The 13,727-nt window shown below is 43.4% G+C and overlaps 1 protein-coding gene across 1 annotated transcript in view; it reads left to right on the top strand.

The window, feature by feature from the left end:
- Positions 1 to 12,478, top strand: part of LOC124712130 (probable G-protein coupled receptor Mth-like 3) — a 297,280-nt gene extending 284,802 nt beyond the window's left edge. Inside the window, exons 11-12 of the mRNA XM_047242429.1 lie at positions 6,636 to 6,862; positions 12,126 to 12,478. Coding sequence (XP_047098385.1) covers positions 6,636 to 6,862; positions 12,126 to 12,238 — 340 coding nt within the window. The 3' untranslated portion in view covers positions 12,239 to 12,478. The remainder of the gene's footprint in view (positions 1 to 6,635; positions 6,863 to 12,125) is intronic.
- The last annotated feature ends 1,249 nt before the right edge of the window (positions 12,479 to 13,727 follow it).

Genomic DNA, 13,727 nt, shown 5'->3' with positions numbered 1-13,727 from the left:
GAACTAATACTCAGTACGTGCCTTCGTGATCGCGTATGTTGCGAGTATTTTCCATGGAAATTTGCGAAGATTCTATATGACTAGTGTTTGTGCTGGACAAGTATTCCCTACCATGAAAATTTGCCATTTGACTGCTTGTACCGCTGTGCATTATAAATATTTCCCTTCTTTATTTGGTTAAGAGAACATCGATTGTGATGTGTGTTTTCGTATCTAGATAGTGAAAAACAGATGGAAGAGACATTTGCTGGTTCACTAGACATGAGAGACAGACACGATTATAAGTATTAAGCCCTTTGTTGACTTTGTAAAGTAAAAGGATGATGTGGAATCTGATATATCATTGACACCGATCTTTTTAAAAAACACGAGTGGAACAACGAGTTTCCTTTATTTTCAAGTTTTCATGTAAAGATCTCCAGAGACGAGACAGTTTCTAGTTACTCATTGGTTTGCAGCATGTCCCACATATTGACCTCGCTAAAGCGTAGGGTTCTAGGGATATAATTTCCACTCTTTATCTTCGGAATTATAACCACATAGCATACTATTATGTGGTTGATATCAGAAATATCGAGTAAATGGTATGAAATTCTGGCAGTCCATGTTAAAATATAAATGTTCTTGTAAACCCAGGATCTGCAGATGCTCTCAATTCGTTGCAGAAACTACGGGTGCGAGCAGGCCAGATCGGAAACTGTACCGTTAGCGGACATCTCTGTGGTAGCCAGCCTAGCCTTTGTACACCAGTTCAGAGAGTGACCACTGTCCGCATAGAGCGCTCTGATCGTGCATCAGACCAGCGCGTGTGGGGTCAGTTGTCTCATGACCGCTGGCCACGGTGGATGACTGACCAGCCTTGGGGAAATTTCTTGAGCTGCAGCTATATATAGTGCATGTGCCTATTTTTCTTGAGGAAAAGGGGGAGGGGGGTAATCTGCCTGTCTTCGCAGTATATGTACGAGTGTCTGATGGTTGATAGCTATATGCAGGGTGCAGAATGATGATTTTGGATGGTGCAGGATATAAATACATCGGTATGGTATGGTGGTACAATTGTTTGTGGTCATGCAGCCTGGGACGAGACCGGTTTCAAGGAGAAAAATTCAAGTTTTCCTCCTCATTACCAGAGAGTGTAATTGAGGAAGTGTCTTTGGCGATATTTTCCGTAAATCATGGTCAATAGACCACTTCCACTGAGTTTAACTGTTAGTACAATACGACTTCTATATGTCTTTCGATCTGTGCAAAATAGTTTGCCGCTAAAAGTCAAGTAATGTGTCCCTCTACAGCAGCAATTTAGCTGATAAATTCATTGGGAACCAATCAGAATGCTCCTTTCACAGGAAGCTCCATGGTGTCAAAGAGTCACAAGACATTGTTTGTATGGGGCATAGGAGCCTTTACAGACTGGTTTGAAGAAGACAGGGGTAAGGTATCTTCAGAAAGTTCCATGACGTCTGAGAGTCACATGATATCTTCTCTGTTCGAGTGTTCAGAGACAAGTCCAAGTTGACCATCCTCCTCTGGTTTGTACAGATGGGATGTTGTCCCCCACCCCTCCCACACCGGCCGCTGTGGCTTTACAGCACCTCCAGAGCAGCAGTTGTGGGACATCGAAAATTCACCAAAAATTCCACCCATTTTTCTCTTCTGTATTTCGAATTCTCTCTGGTTTTTTTTTCACGATCTAATGTAGGATTCGAAATGTCATGAACTTCTAGATATGTAATTGCTCTGATTTTCCCATCTGTGCTTAGGCACTACTGTGCTCGGAAAAAAAGCGAAAAATAAAAATAAGAGCCTTAAAATACCTGACTCCAGCAGCAAATATAAACTAATCCCACTCAGCGTTTCAGAAAAGTAATTGAACACCACGGCAACTGTAGGACTCAGAAGTTTTTCTCTCTGGCAATGCCTTCAGTGAAGCAACTAAACCACCAAAAAGTGGTAAGCGTCCTGTTTAGATTTACAGAGATATTTATTTCAGCTTCCAAATATCGTCGTTACTGCAATTATATCGGTACCGAGATCTATTTCCAACAGAAGCGCGCGAATTGTCTCAGGGAGGGAGGTTCGGAGGTTTCACAAGTATACCAGAAACTGCTGCGATCTTTTCAGAGTCTGTGTTTAAGTATGGATGTATTACTCAGAATAAAACATGTTATTACATCGCAAACTATTTCAATATTCTTGCGCCCTCTGCTAAGCACTCTTTCTCTCTTTGTGCAGTGGTACATGTAGTTCCTGTGACATCTTAAAGATATACAGGGCTATTACAAATGATTGAAGCGATTTCATAAATTCACTGTGGCTCCATTCATTGACATATGGTCACGACACACTACAGATACGTAGAAAAACTCATAAAGTTTTGTTCGGCTGAAGCCGCACTTCAGGTTTCTGCCGCCAGAGCGCTCGAGAGCGCAGTGAGACAAAATGGCGACAGGAGCCGAGAAAGCGTATGTCGTGCTTGAAATGCACTCTCATCAGTCAGTCATAACAGTGCAACGACACTTCAGGACGTAGTTCAACAAAGATCCACCAACTGCTAACTCCATTCGGCGATGGTATGCGCAGTTTAAAGCTTCTGGATGCCTCTGTAAGGGGAAATCAACGGGTCGGCCTGCAGTGCGCGAAGAAACGGTTCAACGCGTGCGGGTATGTTTCACGCATAGTGATGTGAAAGATTCAGTGTTTAAACCTCCTCTACCAAGAAACGTGCCAGAACTGCGAGCTCACATCAACAATGCTTTCGAACTCATTGATGGGGACATGCTGCGCCGAGTGTGGGAGGAACTTGATTATCGGCTTGATGTCTGCCGAATCACTAAAGGGGCACATATCGAACATTTGTGGATGCCTAAAAAAAGTTTTTGAGTTTTTGCATGTGTGTGCAAAGCATTGTGAAAATATCTCAAATAATAAAGTTATTGTAGAGCTGTGAAATCGCTTCAATCATTTGTAATAACCCTGTATATGAGGTAATATTCCACACATGGCTTAAACACCAAAATTTAATAATTCCTAAAGCAGTTCATGTTCAGTGACAAGGACTATAAAGGTTGCAGATATTTCCAGCGAAACAAGAAGCACTTTGCATGACCGTGGTGTTGACGGTGGCCAGCGGCCAGTGTGGAGCAGCTAATCACGTGGCTTTGTCCAGTGACCATGACTCTGGTGCATGAAGCACATGCGAGAAATTTTTTCAGATATGTTTAGCGTGATCTGGGGCAGTGTAATTACGTGGTTCCCTTGACTATGTGAATAAAAATAATAGTATCGAAATTTTTCAACATCGTCTAAATTGTTTAAACACCAGCTTCAATATCGAGGCATACTGCGATTACAGAAATAAATAAACAATATTCTTAAACAAACTGCTTAAATAATGCCTTATGCACGCTATATTAGCCTACTGTCGAAAGGTCCTCCCAGTCCAGCAGTTCGACACAGACGGAACTAATTTCCTGCCAATTTCCAACAGAGTAGGGGAGGAGCAAAAGTGCTCTCTGGTGTTGGTGTTGTGAACTAGATCAGTTGATCTCCAGGCCTTAAGGTGAACACACAAAATCTGATATCCCCACCAGTAAATTTGAATTTCCTGCCACTTCTTTTTTAATTTCGCGCCATTCCCTGCGGGTACATTTGGGTTAATGGAGGTAGAGCAACTGAGGTAGAGCAACTGACATATTTTGCCACCAAAATTTGAATTGCCTCCATGACATGTGAGATATTGCCACATCTATGACCACTATCCTGGATCCGCCATCCTGAATAACTTTAGCAACAGTGCAAAATGGGGTGATGCGCGCTTCGTTCCACTACTCATCACAACATAAAAACTGGCTGAACATTTGCATTCTCAACTCAGACCATAAAATATAAAACATCACAAGCCGGTGGATCCACCAATACCGAGATACAGCTGAAAAATAGAAAGCCGCTGCCGTCACCTACCAACGATAATATTTATTTAAAGCGTGATGCTCAGCACCAGCCGTACTACCATCTGTCATAAAATCTTTGAGAAATTCTGGTCCTTGAATATTGTAACTTAAAACTACCTCTAAGCTGCAACCTGAATGGAAATAGCATGCGTAAATCATATGTCACTAGCTGAAATATGTTTGTGGCTACTGGTGAAACATCTGATGTGGAAGTTGGTGAGTTTATAAGGTTATTAAAGTTTGTTTTATCGTTCAACTACTTTAATGGTAAGTTTTATGTACAAGATAAAGGTTTAGCAATGGGATGTGCATTACCAAGGCCGACGGCAGACATCTTCTTGAATAAGAAGGATACAGCTTTTTCAAAGGTAAATGTTAAGTACAGTTAAAAGATATGGATTTACAGAAGACACGTTGATGATGTTTTCATAGTATATCAGGGGTATGAGGAAAAAGTAAATGAGTATCTGAATGGCTTCGAAAATATACGTAAAGATATAGCTTTTAAAGTAGAGCATGAGCAACCAGGTGTCTTAAATTATCTGGACCTGAGGATCGAGAATAAGAATAATAAGCTCGAGATGGGGATTTTTAGGAAACCCACGTTCACAGTGGCGATTATTGGTATGCTACCCTCATAAGCATAAATTAGCATTTTTCAAAAATGCGATACACAGGGATAATTCCATATCTCTAAATCTGGAAAACAAGAAAGAAAAAATGAAAAACATTAGACAAGTAGCGGTGGAAAAAGGCTTTGACTTGTGTTTGAAAGGTCGGTTTGATGTAGCAGTTAGGCATGGTAACCAGCAAAACTACAAAAATCCAGAGAAATATAGAGTCATGCCATATTTGGATACCATCTCACAGAAATTATCGAGGATTTTTTAGCAGGAAATGGGTTAGAATTGCTTTCAAGATGGACAATAAATTAGGACAGAGGCTGAGGCATAAGATGGACACAAATAAGACGTGGATGAGGAAATCGATATTGTATGAAGTAAAATGTCAGGACTGTGTAGCGAGATATGTGGGGCAGATGGGACGCAATTTTAAAGTTAGATTCAAAGAGCAGAGTAATAGAGAGAACGGCTCGTCAGCTGTATCAAAGTATATCAAGAATGAGCAACATTCGTGGGGGAATATAACGGAAAGAATGACGGTGATTGCTGTCAAATTTAGAGGAGGTAGAGATTTGTTATACCTTGAAGGAGGATTGAATCGCCGTTTTAAATGAGAGGGCGGAAGCGTCTAAAGGGCATTTCTGAACACACTTTAGCGGTATCCACCTTAAGATTCCAAAGATTTTGTGATAGACGGTAGTGTAGCTGGTGCTGAGCAGTAAGCTGTAAGTAAATATTATCGTTGGTAGGTGATGGCAGAGGCTTTCATCTCGCAGTTGTTCCTCGGAAACGGTTGATGCACCGGTTTGTGATGTTTTATGTTATGTGGTCCGATTTGATAATGCACGTGTGCAGCTTGGTTTTAAGTTGTGAGGGGGCCTAAGGCATAAAAAAGTTTTTAAGGTAGGTTATAACACAGGAGGTCTGTCGGTATAAGGAGGATTGTTTTATCGGGTTTCCTCGCTTTCCAGCATTTGAAAGCGGGATACTGTTGTCCCGAAATATGTTGTGAGAATGATCACACGATTTAAAATGGTACTGAAAATCCTCTATATTGCTTGAATAACAGTTGTATGATGGCTTCACATCGGTTACCTACAATAAGCTTGTCCGGCTTCTTGTGAACTTTCGTTCTGCAGTAAGTGATCAGTAACAGGTAGGATTGATGGAGGGCATCGAAAAAGTTCAAGTAAAGTTTCTTCGTTTTTTATTATTATGAAATGGAAATAGGGCAATAGTCTCGCGGACATGTTACGGGATTTGGAGTGGCAGTCATTCGAATATATGTCGTTTTCGTTGCAGCGAGATTTTTTCGAGTGAGATCTCCTCGCGGAGTTTAAATCATCCAGTTTCTCCTCCGAACGTCAAAATATTTTTTTGACGCCAACCTTGATAAGGAGAAAATACCATCGTGATAAAATAAGTTAGAGCTCCCACGGAAAGATTTAGCTATTTATTTTTTCCTTGCGCCATTACAGAGTGGAAGGGTAAAGAGATAACTGAAAGTGATTCTATAATCCTCTGCCAAACACTTAGATGTGAGTTGCAGAATAATCTTGTAGATGTAGATGTAGATAAGATGCTCATCAAACTCTAGTAGCAAATGCTACAAGAGAGGCATTGTGCACCATGGAAAGGAGTATTGTTAAAATTCTGAAAGCGTAGAATGTAAGAAGATCCAGGCAACTTATTACTTTCGCCCAGATACAACTCGCAACATAACCGTAACGTGAAATTAGAGCTTATACAAAGATTTACTTAGAGATGTTCTTCCCACACACCATCTGTGAATGCAACAGTGAAGAGGAGATATAATAGTTGTACTAGATCTTACCTCTGTCACACAACAAGGTAGCATCGAAATATAAAAGTAGGTGTAGATGTAGATTGTTTATGTCGATGTAGATTTTAGATGCAGATGTAGAGTTATTATGTCGATGTAGATTTTCGACGTAGAAATAGATTTTTATGTTTATACAGATATTGTGAGGTTTTTTTGTAGATGTAGATTTTTGATGTAATTGTAGATGTGATTCGCCACAAAGGATGTTCTCCTTTGCAGGCTGGCCCTGTACGGCAAACTGTTCGGCCTAATGGGCGTAACGTGGCTGATGGAGATCGTGTCGTGGGCAGTGGGCGGGCCTGCCTACGTGTGGATCGTGACTGACCTGGTGAACGTGATGCGGCCGGCGTTCATCTTCTACATCTTCTGCTGCAACCGCACCGTCGTGAGGCAGCTGCGCACCAAGCTACCCGGCAGCTGGCCCTGCGCACTTGCGCCCTCCCAAGGTACAGTGCAGCCAAAGCACGTCGTCACACGGAACTTGGCAGCCAAATATACACTACTGGGCATTAAAATTGCTACAACAAGAAGAAATGCAGATGATAAACGGGTATTCATTGGACAAATATATTATACTAGAACTGACATGTGATTACATTTTCACGCAATTTGGGTGCATAGATCCTGAGAAATCACTACCCAGAACAACCACCTCTGGCCGTAATAATGGCCTTGATACGCCTCGGCATTGAGTCAAACAGAGCTCGGATGGCGTGTACAGGTACAGCTGCCCATGCAGCTTCAACACGATACCACAGTTCATCAGGAGTAGTGACTGGCGTACTGTGACAAACCAGTTGCTCGGCCACCATTGACCAGACGTTTTCAATTGGTGAGAGATCTGGATAATGTACTGGCCAGGGCAGCAGTCGAACATTTTCTGTATCCAGAAAGGCCCGTACAGGACCTGCAACATGCGGTCCTGCATTATCCTGTTGAAATGTGGGGTCAATGCGAACAAGAGGTGACCGAGACGAGTAACCAATGGCACCCCATACCATCACACCAGGTGATACGCCAGTATGGCGATGACGAATACACGCTTCCAACGTGCGTTCACCGCTATTTCGCCAAACACGGATGCGACCATCATGATGCTGTAAACAGAACCTGGATTCGTCCGAAAAAATGACGTTTTGCCATTCGTATACCCACGTTCGCCGTTGAGTACACCATCGCAGACGCTCCTGTCTGTGATGCAGCGTCAAGGGTAACCGCAGCCATGGTCTCCGAGCCGATAGTCCATGCTGCTGCAAACGTCGTCGAACTTTTCGTGCAGATGGTTGTTGTCTTGCACACCTCCCCATCTGTTGAGTCAGGGATCCTTTACAGCCATTGTGATAAGATGCCTGTCATCTCGAGTGCTAGTGATACGAGGCCGTTGGGATCCAGCACGGCGTTCCGTATTACCCTCCTGGTAGGACGCCATTCCTCCACCAGCGCTGTTGACAGCTGCTGTATGTTTGTTAGTGCACGTAGAAGCGCTGTAACGTGTCTCCCCAGCGGGTCCCACACGTGCTCGAAGAGATGTAAGCTGGGGGACCGGGCAGGGCAGTCCGTTTGCCGAATATTCTCTCGTTCTGAGAGCTCTTCCTCCTCCTGCGCAGTTCGATGCGGTCGCGCCTTATCGTCCATAAAAATGGATTCAGGGCCGCAAGCACGTCTGAAAAGACGCACACGTGGAAGAGGAATACGGTGTCACAAAAACGTTGACCGGTGTGGGTATTCCCTTGCAACATTATACCTCCCCACACCATAAAACCTGGACCACCAAAACGATCTTGATCCACACTGTACATGTGTATTGTGTGTTCCCAAGTCTCTCCACATGAGGGTACGTGGGGCATTCGGCCCTGACTTTATTTTTATGGATGACAAGGCGCAACCGCTTTGAACAGTGCAGGTTGAGGAGCTCTTGGATCGGGGGGCGATGCGGTTAGGAGACGTATCGCAGTACATCTACATGCACCAACAACCTTCTAGAATTTGTCAATTGCGCTGATGGAGAAATGGAACGCCCTACCACAAGAAATCCTTACTGATCCTGTAGCCAGCATGCGAGCACATTGCAAGCCATGTATTGCCATCCGCATTGGTGTTACACCCTATTAAGAACCATGTCTCTCCTTTTGTACTGTCAGGGGACTATCATAAATCGAGATCTGCATCTACATCTACATGGTTACTCTGCAATTCACAGTTAAGTACCTGGCAGAGGGTTCATCGATCCATTTTCATGCTACTTCTCTACCATCCCACTCTCGAATGGCGCGTAGGAAAAAGGAACACCTAAATGTTTCCGTTCGAGCTCTAATTTCTCTTATTTTATTATGATGATCATTTCTCCCTACGTAGGTGGGTGTCAACAAAATATTTTCGCATTCGGAAGAGAAAGTAGGTGATTGAAATTTCGTAAATAGATCTCGCCGCTAAGAAAACCGCCTTTGTTTCAGTGACTGCCACCCCAACTCGCGTGTCATATCAGCGACACTCTCATCCCTATTACACGATAACACGAAACGGACTGCCCTGTTTTGCACTTTTTCGATGTCCTCCGTCAGTCCTACCTGGTAAGGATCCCATACCGCGCTGCAATATTCCAGCAGGGGATGGACAAGTGTAATTGGTTTTCCGCATCTTCTAAGAGTTCTGCCAACACAGAACTGCCTTTGTTTCGTCTTCCCCACAATATTATCCATGTGGTCTTTCCAATTTAAATTGCTCGTAATTGTAATTCCTAGGTATTTAGTTGAATTGACAGCCCTTAGATTTGTGCGATTTATCGTATACCCAAAATTTATCGGATTTCTTTTAGTATCCATGTGGATGACCTCGCACTTTTCTATGTTTAGTGCCAATTGCCACTTTTCGCACCGTACAGAAATTCTCTCTAGATCATTTTGTAATTGGAAATGATCGTCTGATGATTTTACTGGACGGTAAATTGCAACTTCATCTACAAACAATCTAAGGGGGCTGCTCAGATTTTCACCTAGATCATTTATGTAAATCAGGAACAGCAGAGGGCCTATGACACTACCTTGCCGAACGCCAGATATCACTAGTGTTCTACTCGATGATTTACCGTCTGTCACTACGAACTGTGACCTCTCTGAGAGGAAATCACTAGTCCAGTCACACAACTGAGACGATACTCCATATGCACGCAATTTGGATAATAGTCGCGTGTGAGGAACGGTATCAAAAGCCTTCTGGAAATCTGAGGTCTCTTGTCGACAACAGTCATCACTTCATGGGAATAAAGAGCTAGCTGCGTTGGACAAGAACGATATCTTCTGAATTCGTATTGGTTATGTATCAATAAGTCATTTTCTTCAAGGTGATTCACAATGTTCGAGTATAGTATATGTTCCAAAATCCTACTGCAAATTGAGGTCAGTGATGTGGGTCTGTAATTCGATGGGTTACTCCTATTTTCTTTCTTCAATATTGGTGTGACCTGTGCTACTTTCCAGTCTTTAGGAACGGTCCTTCCGTCAAGTGAGCGGTTGTATATGATTGCTAAGAAAGGCGCTATTGTGTCTGCATACTCTGAATGAAACCTGATTGGTATACCATCTGGACCGGAATACTTGCCTTTCTTAAGTGATTTTAGTTGTTTCGCAACACCTAAGATATCTACTTTTAAGTCACTCATGCTAACAGTTGTTCTGGTTTCGAATTCTGGAATATTTACTTCATCTTCTTTCGTGAAGGAATTACGGAAAACTGTATTTCGTAACTCCGCTTTAGTGGCACCATCATCGGTAACATTTCCATCGCTATCGCGCAGTGACGGTATTGACTGTTTTTTGCCACTGGTGTACTTTACATACGATCAGAATTTTTAGATAATGTTTTATTGTGGAAACTATTAAAGGCATCTTGCATTGACGTCCGCACTAAATTTCGAGCTTCCGTGAAACTTAAATAGGCTTGGGGATTTTGGATGAATCTGCAGTAGAATTATTGTACTTGAATAAAAGTGTCGTTTCTGCTAGTCTCATTGTGTACTTCTTCTAGTTACCCGCTGTACTATACTGTAGCAGTTCTTTCTACACGACTAGCCATTAAAATTGCTACACCATGAAAATGACGTGCTACAGACGCGAAATTTAACCGACAGGAAGAAGATGCCGTGATATGCAAATGCTTAGCTTTTCAGAGCATTCACACAAGGTTGGCGTCGGTGACGACACCTACAAAGTGCTAACATGAAGAAAGTTTCCAACCGATTTCTCATACACAAACAGCAGTTGACCGGCGTTGCCTGGTGAAACGTTGTTGTGATGCCTCGTGTAAGGAGGAGAAATGCAGAGCATCACGTTTCCGACTTTGATAAACGTCGGATTGCAGCCTATCGCCATTGCGGTTTATCGTATCGCGACATTTCTGTTCGCGTTGGTCGAGATCCAATGACTGTTAGCAGAATATGTAATCGGTGGGTTCAGGAGGGTAATACGGAACGCCGTGCTGGATCCCAACGGCCTCGTATCAGTAGCAGTCAAGATGATAGGCATCTTATCCGCATGGCTGTAATGGATCGTGCAGCCACATCTCGATCCCTGAGTCAGCAGATGGGGACGTTTGCAAGGCAACAACCATCTGCACGAACAGTTCGACGACGTTTGCAGCAGCATGGACTATCAGCTCGGAGACCACGGCTGCGGTTCCCCTTGACGCTGCATCACAGACAGTAGCGCCTGCGATGGTGCACTCAACGGCGAACCTGGGTGCACGAATGACAAAACGTCATTTTTTCGTGTGAATCCACGTTCTGTTTACAGCATCGTGATGGTCGCATCCGTGTTTGGCGACATCGCAGTGAACGCACATTGGAAGCGTGTATTTGTCATCGCCATACTGGCGTATCACCCGGCATGATGGTATGGGGTGCCATTGGTTACTCGTCTCGGTCACCTCTTGTTCGGGCATTGACGGCACTTTGAACAGTGGACGTTACATTTCAGATGTGTTACGACCCGTGGCTCTACCCTTCATTCGATCGGTGCGAAACGCTACATTTCAGGAGGATAATGCACGACTGCATGTTGCAGGTCCTGTACTGGCCTTTCTGGATACAGAAAATGTTCGACTGCTGTCCTGGCCAGCACATTCTCCAGATCTCTCACCAATTGGAAACGTCTGGTCAATGGTGGTCGAGCAACTGGCTCGTCACAATACGCCAGTCACTACTCTTGATGAACTGTGGTATCGTGTTGAAGCTGCATGGGCAGCTGTACCTGTACTCGCCATCCAAGCTCTGTTCGACTCAATGCCGAGGCGTATCAAGGCCATTATTACGGCCAGAGGTGGTTGTTCTGGGTACTGATTTCTCAGGATCTATTCACCCAAATTGCGTGAAAGTGTAATCACATGTCAGTTCTAGTATAATATATTTGTCCAATGAATACCCGTTTATCATCTGCATTTCTTCTTGGTGTTGCAGTTTTAATGACCAGTAGTGTATATCTGGTGCAATTTCATCAAATTACATTACTTAGCAGAGTGACACATCGTGCGGAAATTACTTCTGTACTTGTTTCGTACACCAGTGTATTTGAATTGTATTAATGAAGCCTGACGAGCAGCGGCCGCTTCCAACTTGCTTCCCTGTAAATGCCGGGTAAATAAAAGAAGCCCCCGTGGTGTGCTCCTCCAGAGAGAGACGGCAGTGACGGCGGATGGTGATGGCTGGCTGGTTGACAGGTGGCGACAGCGTCCGCTCCGGGGGCGGCAGCAGCAGCGGCGCCCACTCCAGACCCACCGGCACCGCCTCCACCTCCGCCAACGCCCTCGAGATGGCCAGCCTCCGCTCCTGATGACGCTACCGCGCACCGAAACGTCGCGCACCAGCTGCGGATGGCCAGCGACTTAGGACGTCTCCCGACCTAACACAGTCTTATCCGTGTCGTGGACGCGTAATGATCGAGAGGTTACCTTCGTGAAACTCTACAATATCTATTGCTGTAATCTACTAGTATTATCAAAGTACCTGTCATTTACATTGTCAAAGAAAGTGTAGATTTTTTCAGATGCATTAGAATACTCACAAATTTTATTATCTGGTGTGTAATAAAATATTTCAAACCGCAACAAATGATCTGTAATGTTGTTATACTTGAGACTAAGTAAAGTCATTCATCCTTTGTATTCTCTGAGGTGATACCTTACGTCAAGTCTAACACAGATGTTTGGGACTGACTCAGCACTATGGAGCAAGAGTGCAAATAAATGCTTAGAAACAGTTTTCAACGAAAACATTTTATTTTTTATTTTTCCATAGTTGTGGACCACAGTCATAGTACATTTTTTTCAATGAGATAAGTCTTGCCATTTGACTGTACATTTTTATTATTTACCAGCCACTACCTGCCCGCAGCTCGTGGTCGTGCGGTAGCGTTCTCGCTTCCCGCGCCCGGGTTCCCGGGTTCGATTCCCGGCGGGGTCAGGGATTTTCTCTGCCTCGTGATGGCTGGGTGTTGTGTGATGTCCTTAGGTTAGTTAGGTTTCAGTAGTTCTAAGTTCTAGGGGACTGATGACCGTAGATGTTAAGTCCCATAGTGCCCAGAGCCATTTTGAACCAGCCAGTACCCACGGCTGTGCTCCCAGATCAACAGTTTTATTATCATGAGTCATGGTAAGTAAGCTACTGTACGTGCAATGACGTCAGCTACCTTCAGGTGTCTGCCTGTTTGGCTCCAACACCAAAGTGGCGGCACGTACTGCATTGCTGCTGAGAGTGTATATGTGTAGGTATAGGCAGGAGAGTGTTCCATTTAAGTTAGTATTCATTATACAATGTGTACATTATGCAAGAAAGTTAATATTTTGTATCTGTATACGATTAATACTATTTATTTTCACTGATGTGTAAAAGTCTTAGAATAGTACTAATCATACCCCCACATGCACTAACATTGGTATTCGTCTGTACCACTTCATATGTTACTACTTAGGTAACAACCGCTGTAAAAACTTCATAATCTAAGAATGAGATATAGTTTGTTTATCTCGCCTGGCGTTAGACACGCTGGTATAAACATACCACCATTTCACATAAACTCAAGCCAAAAAGGCGTCATTAACGTTTAAACATAACCTTCCTGCAATAAACAAATCGATGTCCAAAAAAAGTAAGAATATATTTCATGGTATAAAATGCTAATCCATTACACTCCAGTTAACATACGCAAAAGACAGGGCAGACTCATGTGACAAAACAATAAAACACATAGTGGCGTCACAATCATTTTTTTCCTTCTACGATATTTCGACGACTTCATTGGTTGTTTTGTCATATGTAAGGTG

This window comes from Schistocerca piceifrons, chromosome 8 (genome assembly GCF_021461385.2).
Source record: "Schistocerca piceifrons isolate TAMUIC-IGC-003096 chromosome 8, iqSchPice1.1, whole genome shotgun sequence".
Classification (NCBI taxonomy): Eukaryota; Metazoa; Arthropoda; class Insecta; order Orthoptera; family Acrididae; genus Schistocerca; species Schistocerca piceifrons.
Note: the sequence above shows the minus strand (reverse complement) of the source record. Positions and strands in the feature narration are given on the sequence as shown.